The sequence below is a fragment of the Haliotis rufescens genome, unplaced genomic scaffold, assembly GCF_023055435.1.
Source record: "Haliotis rufescens isolate VD_foot unplaced genomic scaffold, xgHalRufe1.0.p SCAF_5, whole genome shotgun sequence".
Lineage (NCBI taxonomy): Eukaryota > Metazoa > Mollusca > Gastropoda > Lepetellida > Haliotidae > Haliotis > Haliotis rufescens.
This window is the reverse complement of record NW_025964223.1, coordinates 60,797,890-60,823,680: the sequence shown is the minus strand read 5'-3', so window position 1 is coordinate 60,823,680 and position 25,791 is coordinate 60,797,890. Positions and strand designations below refer to the sequence as shown.

The 25,791-nt window shown below is 41.6% G+C and overlaps 1 protein-coding gene across 10 annotated transcripts in view; it reads right to left on the bottom strand.

Moving 5' to 3' along the window:
• Positions 1–25,791, bottom strand: part of LOC124140354 (acetyl-CoA carboxylase-like) — an 83,156-nt gene that overhangs the window by 46,249 nt on the left and 11,116 nt on the right. For 6 of the 10 annotated variants that reach the window (XM_048384491.1, XM_048384487.1, XM_048384490.1 and 3 more), the window contains 11 exons: positions 11,888–12,011; positions 9,483–9,621; positions 8,800–8,909; positions 7,746–7,827; positions 7,040–7,138; positions 5,313–5,533; positions 4,412–4,621; positions 3,695–3,868; positions 2,852–3,177; positions 2,033–2,287; positions 1,329–1,410 (listed from right to left, as the gene is read on the bottom strand). In XM_048384491.1, coding sequence (XP_048240448.1) covers positions 1,329–1,410; positions 2,033–2,287; positions 2,852–3,177; positions 3,695–3,868; positions 4,412–4,621; positions 5,313–5,533; positions 7,040–7,138; positions 7,746–7,827; positions 8,800–8,909; positions 9,483–9,621; positions 11,888–12,011 — 1,822 coding nt within the window. Of the gene's footprint in view, positions 1–1,328; positions 1,411–2,032; positions 2,288–2,851; positions 3,178–3,694; positions 3,869–4,411; positions 4,622–5,312; positions 5,534–7,039; positions 7,139–7,745; positions 7,828–8,799; positions 8,910–9,482; positions 9,622–11,887; positions 12,012–12,324; positions 12,405–14,709; positions 14,809–14,902; positions 14,922–22,575; positions 22,812–25,791 lie in introns of those variants that run through there. The other 4 variants (XM_048384493.1, XM_048384497.1, XM_048384496.1 and 1 more) reach the window with 4 other exon arrangements.

The window sequence follows — 25,791 nt, the reverse complement described above, 5'->3', positions numbered from 1 at the left end:
TGATTGACATCATGAGCATTGATCTACGTAATTGGGATCGATGACATGCATCAACCAAGTCAGCGAGCCTGACCACCCGATCCCATTAGTCGCCTTTTACGGCAAGTATGGGTTGCTGAAGACCTATTCTACCCCGGTCTTCACAGGTCGGACGGTACCTCTCGGTACCTGCATTAACTGGTTAGAACACTGTGTAGAACATTCCAGTGGCTGGGTAGGTTATATATATATATATAGAGTGGGACAAGAGCGTGTTTACATATCTCACACACATTTTATCATACATGCAATTTCATCTCGCCGAGACCAGCTTTCATGTGAGGATCGCTCATCATCCCTGATTCCCTGCCTAGCCCATCACGGAAGCTTGACCACTGTCACGGTTGGGTGAATATATATTATTATCACTGACTTTTGCCATCACCACTGTATTTTTGTATTTGATACTGACTGCCCTCATATTATTTATTGCCATTGAATATTGTGCTACCACTCTATTGTTTACTGCCATTGTTATTGTTGCGCAGTAATTTGTATTGACTTGTTATTTCTGAATTTTGTAAATACATTTGTTGATTGTATACCACTTGTTGATTGTTTGTTGGTTTCACACTAACTTTTTTTTCGTATAGATTTCTGGATTAACCTATTTATTTCAATTTGGGAATCGACACATAACACTCAAAGGCTGAACCAAAACCTACAGAATACATTCCTAGGTCATAAAAGGTTGGGATTTGAAGTTAAATTACTGATAAATAAAATAAGGATAAAAAGGATATGTTTGCGCACACCATTATTTATTGTTAAATATTGAATCTACCAACCAAATATGATTCTCTTTGCATCCCCTATGCCACACTGCTGAGTCCCAAATACCTGCTTGGTGGACACCCCGAATCCCACGTAGCAAAAGGGGGTTGGCAGCCTTATGTGCACAGTCTTGCTGCCTCTACTCTACAGGGGGCGGTCGGGTAGCCTAGTGGTTAAAGCATTCGCTCATCATGCCGAAGACCCGAGTTCGATTCCCGAGATGGGTACAATGTGTGAAGCCCATTTCCGGTGTCCCCTGCCGTGATATTACTTGAATATTGCTAAAAGCGGCATAAAACCATACTCACTCACTCACTCTACTCTACAGTATCAGGCCATAGCAGATTTCACACAACTTCATGCACAGCTGGGCTCATCTGACATCCATGAGTCCTATACGGCCTGACTACAACCCTCATCACTCTTACACTGCATATACTGGTCATATGTCACGGGTGATCGAGCGACGTGCTGTATACAAATCTGTGAAGTATTGCCGACGAAGCAGAACCTACCTGCAAGATGTACTTGATGCCCTCCATAATGAACTCCACATCAGCAATATTCTTCAAGGATGATGATGGCAAGATCTGGCCTCTAAAACAGAAAAATAACTTTCAAGTTCCACTGTAGACGAAGACGATGCAAATCTGGTTTGGAGCATTTGGAATCCAAACAACCGAACCTCTTTCTCACAAATTTTGGAATGGTTGGTCTTCAAAGCAAAAATTACAACATTGTCAATAGGGGCATGAGGTGAAATAGGGTTTAAAGGGCAAGTAAAGTCAACATAGCAACTTTGCAGATTTTAACAGGGCATACCTAATCACAAATACTTCACAAAAATTCAACTTGAAAATCGGAAATTGTGTCAAAAAGACGATAAAAAAGGACACACGAAATTGTCCCCAAAAACAAAAAATATCCTCCAGTAAACCAATATGCCGGAACACAATTATTTTATTGCAATACATATCGTCTGACAAGCGTATTGTAGTAGTCAGGTATACCGGTAATACTGTGCAGTCCTACCATGAAGGGAATTATGTACATAAAGGGAATTATTATCATGATGATGTACCAGAAAAAGGGCAATTATATACAAGAAGGATGGAATTATATTCACGAAAAAGGTAATTATACAAGATGAAAGGACAAACAGACAGGATGAAAGGGGAATTATACTATCAGTCTTGAAACCCAAAGCCCAGCAACGCACCTCTCCAGTGAAGTCTGGAAGTCCTGGAAGCTGCCCAGGATCCTCTGGTCGGCAATGTGCAGGGCACCACAGATCACCCCCAGCATGGTGTCCGGCTTCTCCGCCTGAACCTTATCAGAGATGAGTTTGTCCAGCCAGGCTGTGGTGATGGTGTTGCCCTGGAACGACTCCGTCTCCAGCAGCTTGATGAGGTACTCCACCGTGGTGCGGAAGTCTCCGCGGATAGACAACTCTTTCAAGGCCACCACCAGGTTCCTGGACAAGTCAAGGTCAAGGTCAAGGTCGGGTCTCATACAAACAATTTAGGCTGCAATCACTTTAAAGTTTATACACCTACAGTCAGTGATAGAACCTTTTGAGTCTACTTGCCCAGCCTGCCTCTATATAATTTTCAGTACATCTTATAAGTAATATGTATGGAATTATATCAGCCTAGCTTACAAGTCTTAAGTTTACTGAGATTGAAGGATAATGACAGAACCTGGATCAAGTGGAATTCCTTATTGGAGGTTTATAGACGTGAGTTTAACGCTTTGAGCAGCATTTTTTTGTACCTGGATCAAGTGGAATTCCTTATGGGAGGTTTATAGACGTGAGTTTAACGCTTTGAGCAGCATTTTTTTGTTTCTGTTGATTTTGAAGCTGCTTTCAGTATTTCAGTTACATCACAGTGTGATTGTTGGATTGGGGTGATAACCTGAAGTGATGCCTACCCGATCAATTTTACTATCCTCTTACGACAGCATAGGCTGATGGGGACTTATTGTACTCCTAAATTCACACAGTGGCTGACATGGTCCATTGTTTCTGTGTACTCACTCTCGGGCATCTTCCCGGTCCTCTCCCCAGGAGAAGCAGTGGCCGAACTGGGAGTCTGCAAACTCATGAAGGCCGCCCGATGCTGCCACGCTGAAATACCCCCACACGTTTTTGTTGCTGCGGAAGTTCAGCTCCTGCACGGTGCCGGAGCTGGGCTTGAAGCCTTCGTCGGGGTTCTCGCTGGTGATTCTGGCAGCAATCACATGACCCCTCGGGTGGGGTTTAGCTCGGGGATTGTCAAAGTCAATGGCCGACTCTCCCCATGGGTCTTCACCGTACAAAACTCGGATGTCTTTGATATGATGGAGCGGAAGACCCATAGCAACCTAACAGAGAGAAACACACCTGGGGATCACACACAGGTAACTAAATAACAGTCCCTGTTGTATTCCGCACCCAAAAACAATAATACTGCGGTAAATTTGGGTAAATTCTGCAACCAAATTTTGCACAGAATAATCAAAAACTTCCTGAAAGGTTAGTTTTCGTGAATTTCATAGTTTTTCACTTGGTTGACCCATGGCAGGAAGTTTTAGGATAAACATATCAATGGCTAGAATAACTTATTATAGTGAACATGGAGATTACTAGTGTAGTCTTAGCAATACGACTGTAGTATGTCTATGTTAAAGTGTGGGAAGTATGACAGTCTTAGATCTAAGATCACTTTGTGAACAGGGCTCCTAATCCTATATACAAAGTGATCTCAACTGATGTAAGTCTGAGTGAAAGGATGCGAGTTAAGACAGTCACAGCACTACAATTGCTTTGAGAATAGCCACACAGACTGTAGTCCCAAATAATGATGTGAGCTGGTCTTGGAGTAGCCCGGGACACACTCACCTGCAGCTGGGCGGCGGGGAGGTTGATGTCGGCCACCATCTCGGTGCACGGATGCTCCACCTGAAGCCGGGGGTTCAGCTCCAGAAAGAAGAACTCATCCTGCTCTGCATTGTACAGGTACTCCACGGTGCCGGCGCTCACGTACCCCACCATCTTGGCCAGCGTCACAGCAGCCTGCACCGCATAAACGTAATAATCGTATTTGTTTGTTTGTAAAGTCGCAATCAATATTTCAGCTATATGACATCAGCTTGTAATTAATCTGGACCAGACAATCTAGTGATTGATATTGTGAGCAACGATCTATGCTGATGAGTACGACACCCAGTCAACCAAGTCACCAAGCCTGACCACTCGATTTGATCGCCTCTTATGATGCGCCACATGATGATTATTATTTATTATAACAATGAAAATATAAAAAGTCGCAAAAAAAATCTTTGGCCTCGTCTATGATTTTTTTTGCAATTTTTAATTTTTTTGATTGTTATTATTAGTTACATGGTCCTGTGGATGAGCATGGGTTGTTGAGGGACCAATTCTAACCCGGAATCACCACAGGATGATTATACTACTAGCACATCAGCTAATCTTTGGAATACATATCCCTTCAAGGACTAAAACATCGACATTCTTTGCAATGAGATGGTACCCTTAACTATAAAATTCATACCATGTGACAAAACATTTACAGTCTACTAGACAACTGCTACTTACCTTCTCCATCCTCTCAAAGATACCAGACTGTGCAATGGTGACTGGTGCTTCTTCAATGATCTTCTGGTGCCTGCGCTGTATGGAGCAGTCCCGCCCGAACAGTGAGATGGCGTTACCATAGCTGTCGGCCAGAAGCTGCACCTCCAGGTGCCGGGCAGCAGACGCCAACTTCATGATGAATATCGGTGACCCTGGAACCTCTGCTTGCACCTGCAGTCAACACGTTAGGGATGAACAAAAGTGAGTGAGCAAGTTGGGTTCAACGCCACATTGAACATTATGCCAGTTATATCAGGGCGTGTGAGCTTCATGTGGGAGGAAAGCATGAAGTGATGCAGGTGAAACCCATGAGCAAAACCTAGAAACATAATCTGGGCAACTATGTCTGACGTCTGACCCCCAACACAAATCTCCTTTGTTGCATTTATGGACTATAGACAAGTTGAACCACCTAGTGCTGTGTTTTACCGATTACATCTTCACTGGGAGGTAGAGTGTACACGACTTCAGCATTATATAAGAGTCCAGTTTTGGAGTCCTGTTTTGCTCTGGGTGTCAATAATGTAGCATTCAGAGTCACTAAACAATCTGCTGTACAGTAAAATCATTCCTTCAAGTACAGGTGAATTCAAAGTGAACTGTGCCATGATCATGGTTTGAATCCCACGTCCGTGCAGATTATGATCCTTGGTTTGCCAGCACCATACCCCAGCTCATGGGTTTCACCAAACTGGTTCATGTCCACAACTAACAAATTTGGGCTTAGCTCCGAAAAAGAGCCAGCATTCCTCGAAACGACTGACATAATCCCACAATAAGACGACATGCTTTGACACAACTGAAATAAGGGAGGTAATGCTGCACACAGAATTGCAGCATTTTAGATAACTGTGCCCCTCACCTGTCTGTAGAGATTGGGGAAGTCATCTGCATTGTCAACTCTCCTGATGCCCTTGCCTCCACCCCCTTCCGAAGCCTTGATCATGACGGGGAAGCCAATGTCATTGGCCGACTTGAGCCCTGACTCCACGTCTGGCGTGCAGCCCTTCTTGTAGAGGTCATTGGGCACAACCAGCTGCTTCCACTTGGTCTTGTCCTTCTCCCCCATCTTCAGCTTCACACCTGGAGGAGCAGACGCCAACAAATCAGGATCATGTTCCACCAAGCAAAAATGGCGCTACAACTCTCTTTGGTATATATAAATGAAGTGGGAGTTACGGTCATCTTACTATCAAGATCGCTTTGCGGAACAGGCCATTCCAGTGACTTTTGTCGTCTAATGCAATTCCCTTGTTTGACTTATGTTCCTGTGTGTTTTTCAGGTGAACAATTGACTTGTCTTTGCATGTGTTTGTGAAGGGTGACATATTTTATCACTATTTGATAGTTATTCATAAACACATGCTCATCAAAAAGTCAGAATCGTGTAATGGACTCTGCTTTAAAAAGAATTCTAATATTATTATGAAATATTTTGAAAAAGGAAAGGGTTTCGTTGCCTTTATTTGAGTCTGTTTTTTGCAGATTCCTATGTACACCTCACTCTTGGCATCTTAGAATATTCATGTCCCAGGGCATATACACAATTCCTTTATGACCAACTTGAGCATATTTTGGTCATCTAAATAATACATGTTGAAGGGTCTATTCTAAGTAAATTTAGCCCTGATCAAGACATATGTACTCTTTCCTACATGTTCATTTTTTTTTATGAAAAGTTACCATAAAACATGCACTTTTAACTGATAGAAAACATACTGCATGAAACACAAATGTCATCAAGTATTTGATTGTCGCCATTGATGCAGATAACATTCGCTTAACTTGGGTTCCGTCTTTGAGGGTTTGAACGCCACATGCTGGGAACCTGGCACTTATTATATGTCTGGTGTTCATTCCAATATAAGTTGCTTGCGTATGATAGGATCTAAATGCTGTAGGTTGACTGCTAGTCTACCAGATTTATTTATTTTAGAAAATACTAGTCCGTACTTTAAATGACTAAGCTACTGACCTATAGCCCCTAGTTGAAGCTGAGATTGTTGATGTCTAAGTGCAGCTTGCTGAGATTGTTGATGTCTAAGTGCAGCTTGCTGAGATTGTTGATGTCTAAGTGCAGCTTGCTGAGATTGTTGATGTCTAAGTGCAACCTGCTGAGATTGTTGATGTCTAAGTGCAACCTGCTGAGATTGTTGATGTCTAAGTGCAACCTGCTGGGATTGGTGATGCCTAAGTGCAACCTGCAGAGATTGTTGATGTCTAAGTGCAACCTGCAGAGATTGTTGATGTCTAAGTGCAACCTGCTGAGATTAGTGATGTCTAAGAGCAACCTGCAGAGATTGTTGATGTCTAAGTGCAACCTGCTGAGATTGTTGATGTCTAAGAGCAACCTGCAGAGATTGTTGATGTCTAAGTGCAACCTGCAGAGATTGCTGATGTCTAAGTGCAACCTGCAGAGATTAGTGATGTCTAAGTGCAACCTGCAGAGATTGTTGATGTCTAAGTGCAACCTGCTGAGATTAGTGATGTCTAAGTGCAACCTGCAGAGATTGTTGATGTCTAAGTGCAACCTGCTGAGATTGTTGATGTCTAAGTGCAACCTGCTGAGATTGTTGATGATGAACCCACCTGAGCCGCTCCAGGGTAGAGTTGGCACTCCAGCAGTCTGGGCTACGATGGAGGAGGCAATCTTGTCTCCCAGGGACCACATGGCCATCTCCGGGGGACCTGTCACATACACACATACATTCATATGGGCAATACAGGCAAAAACATTTCAGTGCCAGTTGTTTGTGCAAAATGACAGCATGAATTGAAGTCAGTGCTACAAGCCTGAAACAGACTACTGTAAGAGCTAATGATAAACAGTCCATATATGACCACTGCAATTTACCTTAAGTAATGCAATACAGTTTGGATGTAGACAATACCTGTTTGATGAAGGAATGCTTTACCAACTACTGAAACCAAACCACTCCTCACAGAAGATGATTGAACTTTGCGAGCCCTTCAGAAGCCCTGGCACTATGACCTCATATTGGTACTTTGCTTCTCTAAAACTACGAATGCCAGTATATTTTTATAGTTAATTCCAAAGACTTCGGTTTAACAAGCATTCACCCAGTATTAACTGTAAATTAATCTCAATTCATCGAGATGGTCAGTAGTTTCAGTTAATTAATCTTAATCCATCTTTTGCTACAATCATCTTGTCACAGAAAAGGGATCTCACATGGACAAATGTATCGTAAAATATTTCATTGTCAGTAAGGCACTACCGACACAATGCAGACAAAAAACTGAAGCCCACCTGACACAGAGCAGACCAATTTACCTATGAATGTGATCCCATTCTTGTGTAGTAAGTCTGGTAGCTTGGGATTTTCAGAGGCATGTCCCCATCCTGCCCACACAGCCTGGAAGAGAGTATCAGTTGATTTCTCAAATACTGTGTAAAATACAATCAGACTGTTTGGGGAATTGGTTCAAGCTTCAAGATGGATAAGTTTGCTGCTGATATTATACTAAATTTCATCACCGAACAAAAATTCCTCACAACGAACTAAAATAATTGAAAAGTAATCAATCATAATAATAATAATAATTAATTCCTTTGTCGGCAAACTTTATCCAACTTTTCATTGATGAAACTGACTTGCAGGAACAAGATTACCATCTACTAATGACAACATGTTTCAGATGAAACTGACTTGCAGGAACAAGATTACCATCTACTAATGACAACATGTTTCAGATGAAACTGACTTGCAGGAACAAGATTACCATCTACTAATGACAACATGTTTCAGATGAAACTGACTTGCAGGAACAAGATTACCATCTACTCATGACAACATGTTTCAGATGAAACTGACTTGCAGGAACAAGATTACCATCTACTAATGACAACATGTTTCAATGTTTCACACCTTATCATCATCAATAATAGTCAAGTTCAATCAAGTCGCTTGTGTCATTGCTTTAAACCACATCAGCAATACTGCAGCTAATCATGGCTACTAATGCTACTTTCAACATTATTCAGTTTTATCACAGCGTGTTGGCGTAATATTGGAGAAAAGCCTGACTTGATGCAGATTTTAGACAATTACCACATTGGTGGACCCAACAGACATGAGTATGGTGCTTAAAAACCCAGAAACGATGTGAACCCAGATTCAAACATTTGATGAGAGGTTACCACCAGACCAAAGGGACACAACTCTGCACAGCTAAGGTGTGATAAGGACAAGCAGAAATGTGCCATAATGATGGGTTTTACTATATGTTATCATTATAAAGACTAGCGGACTTAAAATGTCTGTTTCTATCGCTGTCAATCTGAATATTTCTGATCAATGCCCATGAGAGTGGAGTCCTTGTCTCACCTGGACCTGTGTTCGTTTCGAGATGTCGAGGATGAGTTCCACGTTGGCGTAGTTGTTGTTGTTGCTGCCGCCAGGTACAGGTATGTACTGGTCAGCCATTCGGATGTATTCTGGAAGGGTTTCGTAAGCTTTAAGCATCATATCTAGGTGTAATCACTAAAAGAAGGTTCGTACCGGTCATTCGTGAGGTTGTGTAAGCAACTGAGTCAATTTGGTATAATGCCGCTTTCAAATGTATTTCAATTACAGGTTAGTGGGAGGTAAGAGTGACGCGGTGCAGGTCTTTAGCTGCCCACGAGCATGGGTATGGTGCTGACATAATTAAATCTGGGATTCGAAACCCAAGAAGGTGATTTAAGCGTCTAGCATCGCATGTAAGTGTAATTAATAACAAGGTTCACAAATGCAATACAGTCAAGTCCCGTTAATCCGACATTGTTGGTTGCATATGATTTAGGAAACATGTTTTAGATGGGCCTGTTTATTCCCACTGATGAAAGAATGCATCTGCTTAGAGGAAACATGTTCGGTGCTTATACATGTTATTCTGTATCATAATGTCACAAAGTACATTGTTGCAGCGCTAATCTTGTCTGACATTATTTACATGCTAAGTAAGATCTTGATTACAAATCAAAAGCATTGTTATAAGAGTTATAGGTATAGCTCAGATGTGTGTATACCAGCATTAGCCTTGAGATCTTCTGGTGTGACCATTACAACGAAGCGAATGGCCCGCTCATTCCGGAACATCTCGTACGCCCATCTCCTCACGGACCGCATACACTTCACGGCAGCAATACCATTGTTGGCAATCAGAACCTGCAGAACAGACATATTAATATACACATCACAGAAGCAGTAACATTGAACAGAAACAAGATTCTCTACCTTGAGACAAGCATGGGGGATGGGGACCTATTCTGCCCAAGAATCGCCAAAGTCAGACAAGCATGGGGTAATGAGGACCTATTCTGCCCCTGGAATCTCCACAGTGAGAAAACCATGGGGTATGGGGACCTATTCTGCCCTGGAATCTCTACAGAGACAAGCATGGGGTATCAAGGACCTATTCTGCCCCGGAATCTCCACAGTGAGAAAACCATGGGGTAATGAGGACCTATTCTGCCCTGGAATCTCTACAGAGACAAGCATGGGGTATGGGGACCTATTCTGCCCCGGAATCTCTACAGAGACAAGCATGGGGTATCAAGGACCTATTCTGCCCCGGAATCTCTACAGAGACAAGCATGGGGTATGGGGACCTATTCTGCCCTGGAATCTCTACAGAGACAAGCATGGGGTATGGGGACCTATTCTGCCCTGGAATCTCTACAGAGACAAGCATGGGGTATGGGGACCTATTCTACCCCGGAATCTCTACAGAGACAAGCATGGGGTATGGGGACCTATTCTGCCCCGGAATCTCCACAGTCAGACAAGCATGGGGTATGGGGACCTATTCTGCCCCGGAATCTCCACAGTCAGACAAGCATGGGGTATGGGGACCTATTCTGCCCCGGAATCTCCACAGTGAGAAAACCATGGGGTAATGAGGACCTATTCTGCCCTGGAATCTCTACAGAGACAAGCATGTGGTATGGGGACCTATTCTGCCCCGGAATCTCTACAGAGACAAGCATGGGGTATCAAGGACCTATTCTGCCCCGGAATCTCTACAGAGACAAGCATGGGGTATGGGGACCTATTCTGCCCCGGAATCTCCACAGTGAGAAAACCATGGGGTAATGCAGACCTATTCAGCCCTGGAATCTCTACAGAGACAAGCATGGGGTATGGGGACCTATTCTGCCCTGGAATCTCTACAGAGACAAGCATGGGGTATGGGGACCTATTCTACCCCGGAATCTCTACAGAGACAAGCATGGGGTATGGGGACCTATTCTGCCCCGGAATCTCCACAGTCAGACAAGCATGTGGTATGGGGACCTATTCTGCCCCGGAATCTCTACAGAGACAAGCATGGGGTATCAAGGACCTATTCTGCCCCGGAATCTCTACAGAGACAAGCATGGGGTATGGGGACCTATTCTGCCCCGGAATCTCCACAGTGAGAAAACCATGGGGTAATGCAGACCTATTCAGCCCTGGAATCTCTACAGAGACAAGCATGGGGTATGGGGACCTATTCTGCCCTGGAATCTCTACAGAGACAAGCATGGGGTATGGGGACCTATTCTACCCCGGAATCTCTACAGAGACAAGCATGGGGTATGGGGACCTATTCTGCCCCGGAATCTCTACAGAGACAAGCTTTTGGGTATGGGGACCTATTCTGCCCTGGAATCTCTACAGAGACAAGCATGGGGTATGGGGACCTATTCTGCCCCGGAATCTCTACAGAGACAAGCATGGGGTATGGGGACCTATTCTGCCCTGGAATCTCTACAGTCCGACAAGCTTGGGGTATGGGGACCTATTCTGCCCCGGAATCTCCACAGTGAGAAAACCATGGGGTAATGCAGACCTATTCTGCCCTGGAATCTCTACAGAGAAGCATGGGGTATGGGGACCTATTCTGCCCTGGAATCTCTACAGAGACAAGCTTGGGGTATGGGGACCTATTCTGCCCCGGAATCTCCACAGTGAGAAAACCATGGGGTAATGCAGACCTATTCTGCCCTGGAATCTCTACAGAGACAAGCATGGGGTATGGGGACCTATTCTGCCCCGGAATCTCTACAGAGACAAGCTTTTGGGTATGGGGACCTATTCTGCCCCGGAATCTCCACAGGGACAAGCTTGGGGTATGGGGACCTATTCTGCCCCGGAATCTCCACAGTGAGACAAGCATGGGGTATGGGGACCTATTCCGCCCCGGAATCTCTACAGTCCGACAAGCTTGGGGTATGGGGACCTATTCCGCCCCGGAATCTCCACAGTCAGACAAGCATGGGGTATGGGGACCTATTCTGCCCTGGAATCTCCACAGTCCGACAAGCATGGGGTATGGGGACCTATTCTGCCCCGAAATCTCCACAGTCAGACAAGCTTTGGGTATGGTGGCCTTTTTGGCCCCAGAGTGTAGACCCATTCCTCCCACAGAGACCCGACCAATGAGACTGACCTTGTTGATGACTCGGTTCCCCCCGAAGCGCTTCACATACTCCTCCGGTGTGGCCACACAGAAGTCCTTCACATACTGCCTCTTCCCCCGCGTTGTGTCCAGAGTGATCCCGGACATCGTGTGCCTGAAACCAGCAGCATCATCAACGGTGCTCCACCTCTCCTCGCAACTACATCATCACAACATGCTCAAGGTCTAACAATAACAGCTGGTACATATCCAAATCATACACAAACACGACCACTAGTAGCCACAAAGAAACACATATCATGTCAACATGGTACCAACTGATTTACGACCTTGTGGATTAAGATTAGTAATGTTCTAAGCAGGACTAAGATTTAACACATTTAACCATGACAAATAGTATTTACTCTACTAGCATGACTAGACACACCAGTACATTGCAAGAGGGGAACATATGCCCATATTCTAACCTTATAAAGAGTGGTGAATCTCAGCTTTCAGTGTCACACACACATATATATACCACCCATGCCCTGTGTTATACACACATCCTATGACAACAACAGGGGGCTCTAGCTTATCAGGGCTTGCCACTGTAATGTTGAGTAATCGACAGACATACAAGCAATGTCAACTGGGTGTAAACAGGCCACTGCTAAATTCTTCACCTGTTATCAATACCCGGGTGACAATACAACCCTTTAAAGGGGAAGTGTACACGCAAAAATCACTTTCTTTCTTTTTCTAAACAAAACGCAATTTTAGAATTTATCTGTGTTTGAAAATATACACTCATTTTTTTCACAGTGAAAGTAGGAAGCTCACAATAGTGTGAAAATGATATGCCGTTATGAGGCCTTCGTTTTTCGAGCTAAACTGGCCTGAGTTATCCCCCTTAGATTATGACGTAATTGGTGCCAATTCAACTGGGTCCCTGTCTATTCTCAACGCAAAAAATATCAAGTACCAGTTTGCGGTAAAACAACATGGCCTACGACACACTCCGGCGCAGTGGTGACTCAGCATAACACTATGCTGGCTGGCATCTGAGACGCTAGAATCACACACCTAGACCTACACCACGTGAAGCGGCTCTAACAAAGCATGATGACGTCATAATGTTTATCAATTGGCACCAATGACGTCATATTGCAAGGGGCATAAGCCATGGTGTTTTTGTTGTGGAAATAGAACACTTAGTAAATGTGAAAAATATAAATCGTTTTAATGCGAAAAATATGTTAATTAATTGTGATATTTTTTATATTTTTGTCTATGACACTTCTAGGTTAACACTTTTAATGTGGAAAAAGTACAAGAAAAATAGGTTAATTTCCGTGTGAACTTGCCCTTTAAGAAACAGATTGTGATCTTTGGGTAGTAGAGACTAGGTGAACATCACATCATATCCTGTTTCATTCAGTCTGTTCAGCAGTTTACCATGTAACAGGTCATTTTTTTCATCTAGATTTGATACATGTTTATAACATTTATTCAAGGAAGAGAATTTATGGATGTTAACTTCTTTATTATGAGAAACACAACGTTTCGGAGTAAATGCCTTTCAAAGACTTAACATTTATTTAGGAGATAGACATACTGTGTTTTCAGTTTCAGCACTGTTAAATCTACAAATGACCTAGCTTTACATTGAAAACATTTTCTTAACATGTCTATTCTACCATGACAAAATTAAATGTGAACTACTTGATGTTAGCAAAGGTATTGAGTGAAGCGGCATTGAGTGTTCAGTGTTTTCAGTGGGTATTCAATTGGATTTAAGAAACACTAATACTAGCCAACAGACATGAATGAGTGAGTTGGGTTTTACGCCACTTTTAGCAATATTCCAGCAATATCACAGCAGGGGACACCAGAAATGGGCTTCACACATTGTACCCATGTCGGGAATCGAACCTGGGTCCTCGGCATGACGTGCAAACGCTTTAACCACTAGGCTACCCCCACCGCCCCCTACCAGCATGACCAAAGTATGGCACTGTATATGCTCAAACAATGTTGTATTACATCAACATGCTTCCCTTACACAGATTTCAGGAATTGAAAGTGTCTGGCACAAAATACTTTTTGTGTTTGTTTGTGATTTAATGCTACACTCAGCAATATTCTTTTATATGATGGTAGTTTGAAAATTTATCGACTCTGGATCAGACAATCCAGTGATTGACATCATGAACATCGATCCACGCAGTTGGGATACGATGACATGCACCAACCAAGTCAGCGAGCCTGACTACCCGATTCTGTTAGTCCCCTTTTACAACAAGTATAGTCGCCTCTTATGGTAAGAATGGGTTGCTGAAAACCTATTCTCCCCTGGGTATTCACAGGTCTACAAAATACTTGTGCTTATGATATCATTCACTGGATTGTCTCGTCCAGATCTGACTATTTACAAAAATTACTGAGTGCAGCAACGAAGAAGCAAGCATTAAAATGATGTCACTTCCATTGCAATAACAAATACTATCTGACAAAGTCAAGCCGTCCGTCACAACCAGGCCTCACCTGGACACTCAAAATATTCCCAGCAAAAGTTGAGTGGTACATATTACAGTGAGTGAGTTTGATATTACGCCACTTTTAGCAGTATTCCAGCAATATCCCAGCAGGGGACACCAGAAATGGGCTTCAAACATTATACCCATGCTACCCTTGTGTCTTTATATCACAGATATCAACACCCATGGATTGAAGCTAATAAAACACCAAGCCTTGCCAAGGATTTTTCGACTTTGATCTACAAGTATTGATGTACTTGATATCAAAAGACACTCAGGTGAGATTCTCCAAATGCCTATAAGCTCTGATAAAAGATTCCTATCAAATCTTACCATGTGTGTTGTCAGTACAAGAAACAGAAGTTTTTGACCCCACAGCTACTACCAGTTGATGACCTTGACCTTCAGCCTACCAGCTAACAGCCAGGTGAGCCAGCCTCCTATTATCAACCTGCTTATCAGGCAGAACGTTCTGACCACTGACCTGCACTGACCATGCACACATGGGGTACATCCCCAAACTTACCTTGTGTAGTGCTTGGCCTGTCACATTGCATGCATAGTTTGGTGTCCTGGTGATGGGTATATTTCAACATGTCAGGATGGACACCGTGTGCCAGGGACAGTAAGTTGTTTATCATCCACTTTATAATGATGTAGATGTCACATTGATACTTCAAACTGACATGATGATAGTGTATGTGGGAAACCAGGGTCTCGTTCCACTAAGCGATCGTAGCGCTACGACTGTCGTAAGTCTGAGGAAGTTATGATCGTCTTAGAGCTACGACAGTTTTGTGCAACAGGGCCACGATGTTTGTGTATCATATAATCGTGGAGCTTGGTTTTCAAATAAAGTTATGATCGTCTTAGAGCTAAGACAGCTTTGTGGAAAAGGGCCACGATGTTTGTTTATCATATAATCATGGAGCTTGGTTTTCAAATAAAGTTATGATCGTCTTAGAGCTACGACAGCTTTGTGGAAAAGGGCCTAGATGTTTGTGTATCATATAATCGTGGAGCTTTGTTTTCAAATAAAGTTATGATCGTCTTAGAGCTACGACAGCTTTGTGGAAAAGGGCCTAGATGTTTGTGTATCATATAATTGTGGAGCTTGGTTTTCAAATAAAGTTATGATCGTCTTAGAGCTACGACAGCTTTGTGCAACAGGGCCACGATGTTTGTGTATCATATAATCGTGGAGCTTGGTTTTCAAATAAAGTTATGATTGTCTAAGAGCTTTGACAGCTTTGTGGAAAAAGGCCTAGATGTTTGTGTATCATATAATCATAGAGCTAGGTTTTCAGATTCTGTGCCCTGTTTTTAATCAGGCAGACTCTGTTGCTCTGACCATCTAATCAAGTGTATTGATGTGGCCAAATACCAAGGCCAGAACATCTATGCGACTTTTGTATTGTGTCATATATAGAAACTGAATTCCAGAGTGCAGCGATAGAAATTGGCACTGGTCCTATAGTCCTTGCCAAACTGCCCAATAGTAAAGGTATCATAGGAACTAGTAGAAATTTGCCATTTTAAGGGTTTTGCTATATGTTATTATTATAAGGATAGTGGACTAAAAATGTTAGTTTCTACAGCTGGAGTGCCCATTTCACTCAAGTTTGGGGGAACATGTACTTCCTTAATATTATTACACATGTCCAACTGCTGTTAAACTAACACAATTATATAGCTGCACTTCTATGTTCTAAGAAGTGAGTGAGTGAGTATGGTTTTACGCCCCTTTTAGCAATATTCCAGCAATATCACAGCGGGGGACACCAGAAATGGGCTTCACACATTGTACCCATGTCAGGAATCGAACCCGGGTCTTCAGTGTGACGAGCGAATGCTTTAACCACTAGGCTACCCGACCGCCCCTGTTCTAAGAAGATTTGCAAAGTATGTATTCCTTGCTCTCAAGACAACGAACACTCTTCTTAAAGATGTGCCAGTTTTGTAGTGCTATGCCATTGTAACATTGCGAGACTGATCGTTGTCAGTGTGTGTAACGTGTGTTGGGACCTGATCCACAGGGAGTTCGAAGGTTATGATCAGCCTTAGTAACCTTAGCACTCCAAGGAGTTTTGACCCCTAGTCTCGCAAAAGTTCGTGGCTTGCAGGTGCTTTATGGATCGTTCCCCTGATGTAATAGTCAGCGCTCTGTACATGTGAACTGATAACCCAATGTACCTTGTATAATGGACTGTGGCCCCTTGATGGAATAAACTTATCATGCTCATTCAGTCAATGAAGCCAGACTTCATTTCTCAACCCAAAATCATCAAGGTTGGTAGGTCTAAAAAGATCCAATAAAAAACCCAATTTTAAATATATACTTTTAATTTTTTCAAAATGTTAGGTTGGTAGGGGAGGAGAAAAGTGGGGGCAGAAGGAATAGTGATTTATAGTTCATTGCAAACAAGGGTGTATTTTTAAACATTTTACTTATTTCTGGGTTACAATGGCAGAATAAAATAACACTGCTTTTCATTTTTTCCCCCCAAATAATTGTTTTTCAGAATCAGCTGTAAACCAAGTTTACAAAAAGTCTGACCTTAAATGAAGACACTCAAAAGTCATACTTTTTGTGGTTACGATATTTAAAAGGCAATTGACACAAGAAGACAAAGCCATTGATATTCCCCGCCCCTATAAATGTGCTAAAACATCACAATATACAGTAAACTATGTTTATAGCACACACGCTTATAATGTCCCAACTATTTGCTGTAGTTATGCTGCATATATGCATATAACGAACTACGGTTATAATAAACTAAAGTTAGTGGTCCATATGAGTTTGTTATAACCGTATTTTACTGTATCTCAAACTACCTCAAAGATTAATCCTTGAGCATGTGAGTACAACTGCCATCATGCATAGTGAGTGAGTGAGTGAGTGAATGAGTTTTTGTTTAACGCCGCCTTTAACAGTATTCCAGTTATATCAAGGCGTGTCAGCTTAATGTGGGAGGAAAGCCCGAAGTGATGCAGGTCTCAGACGTTTACCAATTCGGTGAAACCCACGAGCACGGGTATTGTGCTGACAAACCTAGAAACATAATCGTGTCGAACCGGGATTCGAACCAACAATCATAGGTTTCTGGCGTGCCCAAGGGACGCAACTCTGCACAGCGAATCGCGAGGCTTAGACGACTGGGCCACCCGTGCCCCCGCATAGTGAGTGAGTTGCATTTACAACAGCATGTCAGTTATATGTCTTTGAATTTTTCATTTGGTTTGTTTGTTTGTTGTTTAAAGCCGCACTCAGCAATAGTCCAGCTGTATGACAGCGATCTGTAAACAATCAAGTCTGGACCAGACAACCCAGTGATTGATATCATAAGCATCAATCCACGCAATTGGGATCGATTACATGCATCAACCAAGTCAGCGAGCCTGACCACCCGATCCCATTAGTCACCTTTTACGGCAAGCATGGGTTGCTGAAGACCTATTCTACCCCGAATCTTCACTGGTCCAGTTATATGTCAGTGTTGTAGGTCTACCATTCTCCACTTTTAGGCTAATCAAAATAATCCCCTCTAATCTTCAAATGCTTCCATGGACATGAACTACTAATGGTACTTTTCAATAAAAGCTTAAAAATTGACAGCAATGCTGCATACTATATTTTCAAAAATCTGATTCATAATTCCATAACAATTAGCAAACAAATTATATAACTGATGCATGATCCTGCGTGATTTAACCAAATTTGCAATATCAGCAGCTTTTGAACCCCCACAAGTAGCAACACATCAAAGTATAGAGCTTACTTAAAGTAGTGACCTCATTTGCATATTTATCAAAAAGTTCATCAGAATGGTTTATCACATCGATAAGATGATGCTCCATCATATGACGAATGTTATTCTTGAGTGCACGACATGGGCATGTGATATACATGATATAAGATGAGGCCCCAGACAGGGAGAAATGAATGAATACTACACAACCTTTGATAGGGTATTTTTCTATATTCAAGGTCACTGGATGTGACTAATATCTTGAAGTGGTCATATAAAAAGCATTTAACAGAGCCATAGAACCAACAAATAGTATTTGATAGTGCCAGAGAACTAACAAATAGTATTTAATTGCGCCAGAGAACCAACATATAGTATTTGATAGAGCCAGAGAACCAACATATAGTATTTGATAGAGCCAGAGAACCAACATATAGTATTTGATAGAGCCAGAAAACCAACATATAGTATTTAACAGTGTCATAGAACCAACATATAGTATTTGATAGAGCCAGAGAACCAACATATAGTATTTGATAGAGCCAGAGAACCAACATATAGTATTTGATAGAGCCAGAGAACCAACATATAGTATTTGATAGTGCCATAGAACCAACACATAGTATTTGATAGCGCTAGAGAACCAACATATAGTATTTGATAGTGCCAGAGAACTAACATATAGTATTTGATAGTGTCATAGAACCAACAAATCGTATTTGATTTAAGAAATAAAAGATGAGTGGGAGTCGTTTATCGTACAATAAAACTAGTACTGCAGGGAGAATAAACTAACCAATTAAAAGACAATAATCCAATGTGGGTCGGGCAAACCAGTGACTGATGGTATGAGCACTGATTCATGTCAGCAGGTTATAAAGACACAATATTACCAACTTCACAGAGCTGGATCACCCAATCCCATTGTACAGTCAACATGGTCAAGTCTCGTTAATCCGACACTCGTTAATCCGACACTAATGATTGGAACCGATTAAATCAGTGCTGTTGACTGACCAATGAAATTACTAACAGCAAGTCAACATTAGCCACTAAGAAAGCAGCTTTCTTAAGCATTGCGGCACTAGTTTCAAATTGGCGTCTTCCATTCCAGACTATGCTTTCAAAAGTATTTTGAATCAGTCATACATTATGTTAAACTTTAGAGGTTGCATGATTAGAAAACATATTTCGCTAACTATGTAACATTACAATATGATCATTGCCTTTTTCCTCCTTTTTTATTGCAACATGTTTGAATCATTATCTATTGTGTAGTTGTCCGATTTTCAATCACGAACATTGATACTACCTAATTTTGTTTATCCAACATACTCGTAAATCCGACATAATCATATGCAACCAACAATGTCGGATTAACGGAACTTGACTGTAGTAAGTTCTATTCATAAGCATGAGGTGCTGGGGACATATTCCGACCTGGAATCGCCATAGGGGCATACTACCAGTATCAGAAGCTGCATGTGTTTTAATTTTACAAAAATATTCACTTGTCATCTCAGGTCATGCCAGGTACATAAATAAATAGATTAATAAATTATTAATCCTATGTTTTATTTCTTTTGGTTGAGAAAAACGGATGTGTTGATGGAACTATAAGAAACTTAAGGCACATGGAATAAAAATAAATGGGTTTATTTGTTTTACAACATGATTGATTTTTATAGGGCCAATACATTTCTTGTGTCACTGAAACATGTCTTAGAGTTACTTGCCCCTACTATCCACAAAATATGGATGTACTCTGCAGAACAAGAAAATATGTTTTTTCACCCAAGTGAGTGAATGAGTATTTCAGTAAGATGACTATGTAAAACTACACAATCTGTTGCAGCCTTAAAGAATACCAAGGAGGCTGACAAGTGACATTCTTATTTCATCTATTCCCTTAGCTGAGGTGAGGTGAGGTGAAATGGGGTTTAACGTCGCGTCCAAGATTATTGCACTTATATAGCGACGTGCATGCACGTGTGTGTGTGTGGCTGCTTGTACTAGTCCGGACTGATGCCGATTTATAGTGCTAGCACACTGAGATACCATGCCGCAGTTTAACATGAATACCCCACTCAGACACAGTATACTGACTCCGAGCCGACAAGTCCTTGTTTTAGCCCCTTAATGCCGAGAGCCAGACAGGGTAACAACAAGTACCATCTTTTAACGTCTTTTGGTATGACGCGGCCGGGTATCGAACCCCGGGCCTTCCGCTCTCCGGGCGGATGCTCTACCACCAGACCACGGAGGTGGTCTCCCTTAGCCGAGGAACATATGAACTTACTTCAACAGACATGATTTGTTTGTTTGTTGTTTAAAGCAGCACTCCAGCTATATGACAGAGGTCTGTAAATAATCGAGTCTGGACCAGACAATCCAGTGGTTGACATCGAGAGTACCGACCACCTGATCCCGTTAGTCACCTCTTACGACAAGCACAGTCGCATTTTACGGCAAGCAATGGGTTGCTGAACTGACATGAACTCAAACGGCTCATCAGAAAAACCCAGTGAGACTCAATACATGTAAAGAACGTCATGAAGAAAGTTGTCGTAAAATATACCCTTTTTTTCTATTTATCGCCAATGTTTGAATATTATTGCACCATGATCTATATACAAAACACCTGTTGCTTTCAAAAAATAATTTTTGCTCTCTGTAGTTAATGGAAGTTCTGCCAAGTTTGGCAGTGTAACAAAACAAATTGTATGTAAACAGCCTATCAGATGTATTTACAGATTCTGCCATGGATATTGTACGTGATTATTAAAAGAGAAAATAACACAACTGGTAACAATAAATGGAGTGATTAATAGAACTCCTACAAAACATCAAACTAAATGACAAAATAACAATGAAATCAAAACATCTATGTTTATACAAAAACAGTTCCTCAGTTAAAAATAGAACAAAATAAATTATTATAATGATACTTGAAAATATCCTACTCAGAATATGAGGGACACAGATATTTCATACTGTGACGTAACACGACAATTTGTTGAACTGAGTACTTATGTTTAGTCATCTCTACATGAGTGAGTGAGTGAGTGAGTTTGATTTTACGCCGCTTTTAGCAATATTCCAGCAATATCACAGCGGGGAACACCAGAAATGGGCTTCACACATTGTACCAATGTCGGGAATCGAACCCGGGTCTTCAGCATGACGGGAGAACGCTTTAACCACTAGGCTACCCCCACCGCCCCCTACCAGCATGACCAAAGTATGGCACTGAGTACTTATGTTCAGTCATCTCGACATGAAGCTACACATGGTTCAGTAACACGACAACAACGTGTTGAACTGAGTACTTATGTTCAGTCATCTCGACATGAAGCTACACATGGTTCAGTAACACGACAACAACTTACTGAACTGGCTGCAAAACAACCTTAGCCCTAAGCCTGCCGTAAGTCTATATTAAAGGGGAAGTGTACACGCAAAAATCACTTTTTATCTTTTTCTAAACAAAACGCAATTTTAGAATTAATTAGTATCTGTGTTTGAAAATATACACTCATTTTTTTCACAGTGAAAGTAGGAAGCTCACAATAGTGTGAAAATGATATGCCGTTATGAGGCCTTCGTTTTTCGAGCTAAACAGGCCTGAGTTATCCCCCTTAGATTATGACGTAATTGGTGCCAATTCAACTGGGTCCCTGTCTATTCTCAACGCAAAAGATATCAAGTACCAGTTTGCGGTAAAACAACATGGCCTACGACACATTCCGGCGCAGTGGTGACTCAGCATAACACTATGCTGGCTGGCATCTGAGACGCTAGAATCACTCACCTGTACCTACACCATGTGAAGCGGCTCTAAACAAAGCATGATGACGTCATAATGTTTATCAATTGGCACCAATGACGTCATATTGCAAGGGGCATAAGCCATGGTGTTTTTGTTGTGGAAATAGAACACTTGGTTAATGTGAAAAATATAAATCGATTTAATGCGAAAAATATGTTAATTAATTGTGATATTTTTATATTTTTGTCTTTGACACTTCTAGGTTAACACTTTTAATGTGGAAAAAGTACAAGAAAAATAGGTTCATTTCCGTGTGAACTTGCCCTTTAAGGTATCACCTTAGCGCTAATATCGCTTTGTACAACGGCTCCCTGTGTATTAAAGTTGAAACATCTTGACATGAAGTGACACAGGCTTTAGTTCCATGGTAATATCGAATACTATTTGTATGACAACCTATCCAAGCAATCAGTCACCCCAGCTGGATACTCCCTTCCCCAATCAAAAGTTGCGTACTAAATGTTTAACGCACACAAACATTATTTGCTACGTCACAAAGACAGCGATCTAAGCATCAGATGGACTAAACTGACAACAGAGAGAATACAAAATGACACTTCAAAACATGTTTGTCAGTGATTAACTTGAATCTCAAATGTGACAGTGAGACTGATGTACCTGGCTGCATAATGCTCCTGCATTAAGCTTCGGGGACAGGTGGCCTTTTCCATGTTAATAGTCTAGCTGTTCAACACCAAACAGGTAACCTTGTTACGTGGCAATGGCCTACATCAACTTCACAGGCATTCTCAAACTAAAACCACCACGCCAGGCTGTATTGTACATCTCCACGTCTGCTCTTAACCATCACTGGTATACTCTTGTGTCTTCTTCCTGCTCCATGACATTCTACTGTTATGAAACTGAGTCTCAAATGTCCAGGGGACATGTCAAAACATAAAGGACTTAATCAGGTAACTTGTGACATCAGTCAACCTTCAATATCACAAATCCACCATAAAAGCAAATGAAGTGGCCATTATTATGTTTAAATAATTCATAATTACATCATGTCAATAATAGAGATGTTTATCTAAAATGACATGACATAATTTTGAGATGACCCCCAGTCTGACAGGCAAACCACAGCTGTTCGTGGGACAGCATGCATGTATCACAGGTGTCTTTCACATACACCACACATGGCCTCTACATGGCCTCCACATGGCCTCAGCCTGGCCATCGGTCATCATGCTTCCCTCGACCGGCTGACCTGGTCAAAACACCCTCACACTGCACAAGTTTATATATTTATTTGTTTGTTGTTTAACGCCACACTCAGCAATATTCCAGCTATATGATGACGGTCTGTAAATAATCAAGTCTGGACCAGACAATCCAGAGGTGACTAACGGGATGAGGTGGTCAGGTCCAATTGCGTGGATCAATGCTCATGATGTCAATCACAGGATTGTCAGTGAGCCTGACCACCCGATCCTGTTAGTCAACTCTTACAACAAGCATAGTCGCCTACAAGTAAAGTGGCAGTAGTTCTCTGGAACCAGGTACCACGTAAATGTTTTATAGCTTTCAATTCCTTATCGTCACAACCAGGCTATATTATCATTTGTAAACTTCTCCCTCCTTAAAGTGCAAAACAAACGTGGGTATATCTACATGTTGGACAATCTCATTAAAATCAAATCTTAGTTCTCGCTATCGCTAAACAAAGATCTGAGGACATCCCATTACGGGTCACATCAGAAAGACCTTTCGCGAATTTTGACCGACCAATGAAATGACTGACAAGAAATCGACATTAGCCAATCAGAAGGCAGCTTTCTCGAGCTTTACAACACTAGTTTCACACTGGCGACTACGCTTCGAAACATATTTTGACATATACTCGAATTAAAAAAATTAAAACTGATAAGAAGAACATTCTGGAATGGCTTATAGATGGCCTAGATTGTATGGATATAATCATAAAACCCGTAACTGGGAATACCCTGTGTTAAATATTTTGTGGTTGCATGATTAGAAAACACATTCCGACTGTCACTTTCATGATCTGGTAAGCGACGCTCTGATTGGTTGGATGAAAGGTCATTCTGATGTGACCCGTAAAGAGATGTCTTCAGAGCTTTGTTTAGCGATAGCGAGAACTAAGATTTGATTTTAATGAGATTGCATGTTGTATAAATAGAACTCAAAAGAAGATAAGGACCGACTGATTCTGTCATATTTATAAAGTTAATCTGTCATGGCATGAATATGAAAAGACTATTGTCCTCACCATGCTCACTTTTTAGTGTAGCACATATAAATACATTACATTTATGGCTATATATATCCAATACAGCCCATGCAAGTCTATACTTGTGGGCAAGTCTAGATTACTGCAGTTTCAGTCTTAAAAGGAAGAGTCTCTGGGCTCCTTTTTATTATATTTTATGAAGTTAATTTAACAACTGGTTTTTTTCTTCTGTAAAACATGTTCATTTCGGAGACTAGATGTTAGACAATGATATTCCTACAATGGTATTTTTCTACGCTACGTCTACACAAAAGATTTTTTTACTTTTCTATGTGACACTAAACAGATGAATCAATAGGGACTGCGTGTATACATACGGACATAAACATTGTTTTCAATGTAGAGCTGTGTTACCTGTAGATTTGAGGACTCCAGGTTCGTCTGAGTGAGAACACACAGCAGTCTTAACCTTTAAAATGTTTGGTCTGGTAAAATAGTCTTGTATGTCCTCTGTACAAGTCTCTGTACTTTCTTATCACAGATGCCCTTTCAAGTGTCACAAACATGCAAAATAATCACTTAATTTCCGACGAAGTCCAATCAAACTCCATAGCAACACTTGCCAAATAATGCAGTGGTACCGTTTCAGGAACTTGTGATAAACATAATAAGGCAATCCTGATATCAGCGACAATTCAACCAGCTGGTTGTACTATTAAGGCATTTTCAGTGAGTGAGTATGTTTTACTCCGCTTTTAGCAACATTCCAGCAATATGACGGCGGGGGACACCATGAGATATGGGCTTCACACTAGGGCTGGGACGAGTCCAAATCTACAACCCGGGTACCCAATCCCCTATGACCCGACCCTACTCGGGTACCCACTGCAGGTCTCAAGAGTTGGGAACAAAATGTCTGATTGGGAATTGTTTTACCGCATCCCTGACCCAAATTATTTAGATACATGTATCATAGCGACTGATTAACGACAACCATTGTCTGAAAAACATTTGATTCCAAAGGCTTATTACCCTGTAGCCATGACATGTGCACGTCTCCATAACTTAATTGTCATTATTTATAAGAGACTAATCCCCGTTGTTAATCCTCACCAACATTTCATTGCATTTTGACTGTCAGTCAGCCTGGACTACCATGTCACTTCCCGTTAACTACTGCTTTTTTTAGTATGACATATATTGCCTTAATTGATCATACCCTGAACTGGTTCATCTGTCCATTGTTGTTCCTTACTATATATGTGTTACCATTACATGGTGTTAGTCAAGCTTGGTATTCCGAGTGCTGGTGTAGGGACGATCTCGAGCAGGATGTGCCGCTCGTAGGAAACGTCCTGAGGTGAGCTGGAGCTCCACTCACCTCTTGTATGCCTGAGCTGGAAGGTCCGCTCATCGCTCATGTCAGAGCAAGTATTCCGCTCATTGTGTATTTGTTGTTTATTGTTTACATGTTGTGCATAAACGTTTCAGGACAGTTATGTCGATTTTGTCCTTCATTCCCCCAAGAGCTAATTCCCTATCAACATGAACATTGACACCTTATCAAACGATCAGATCATGCTTACACTAAAGTTGACTGAAGCTTTATCTTTACTCAAACATTTACAAGTCAAAAG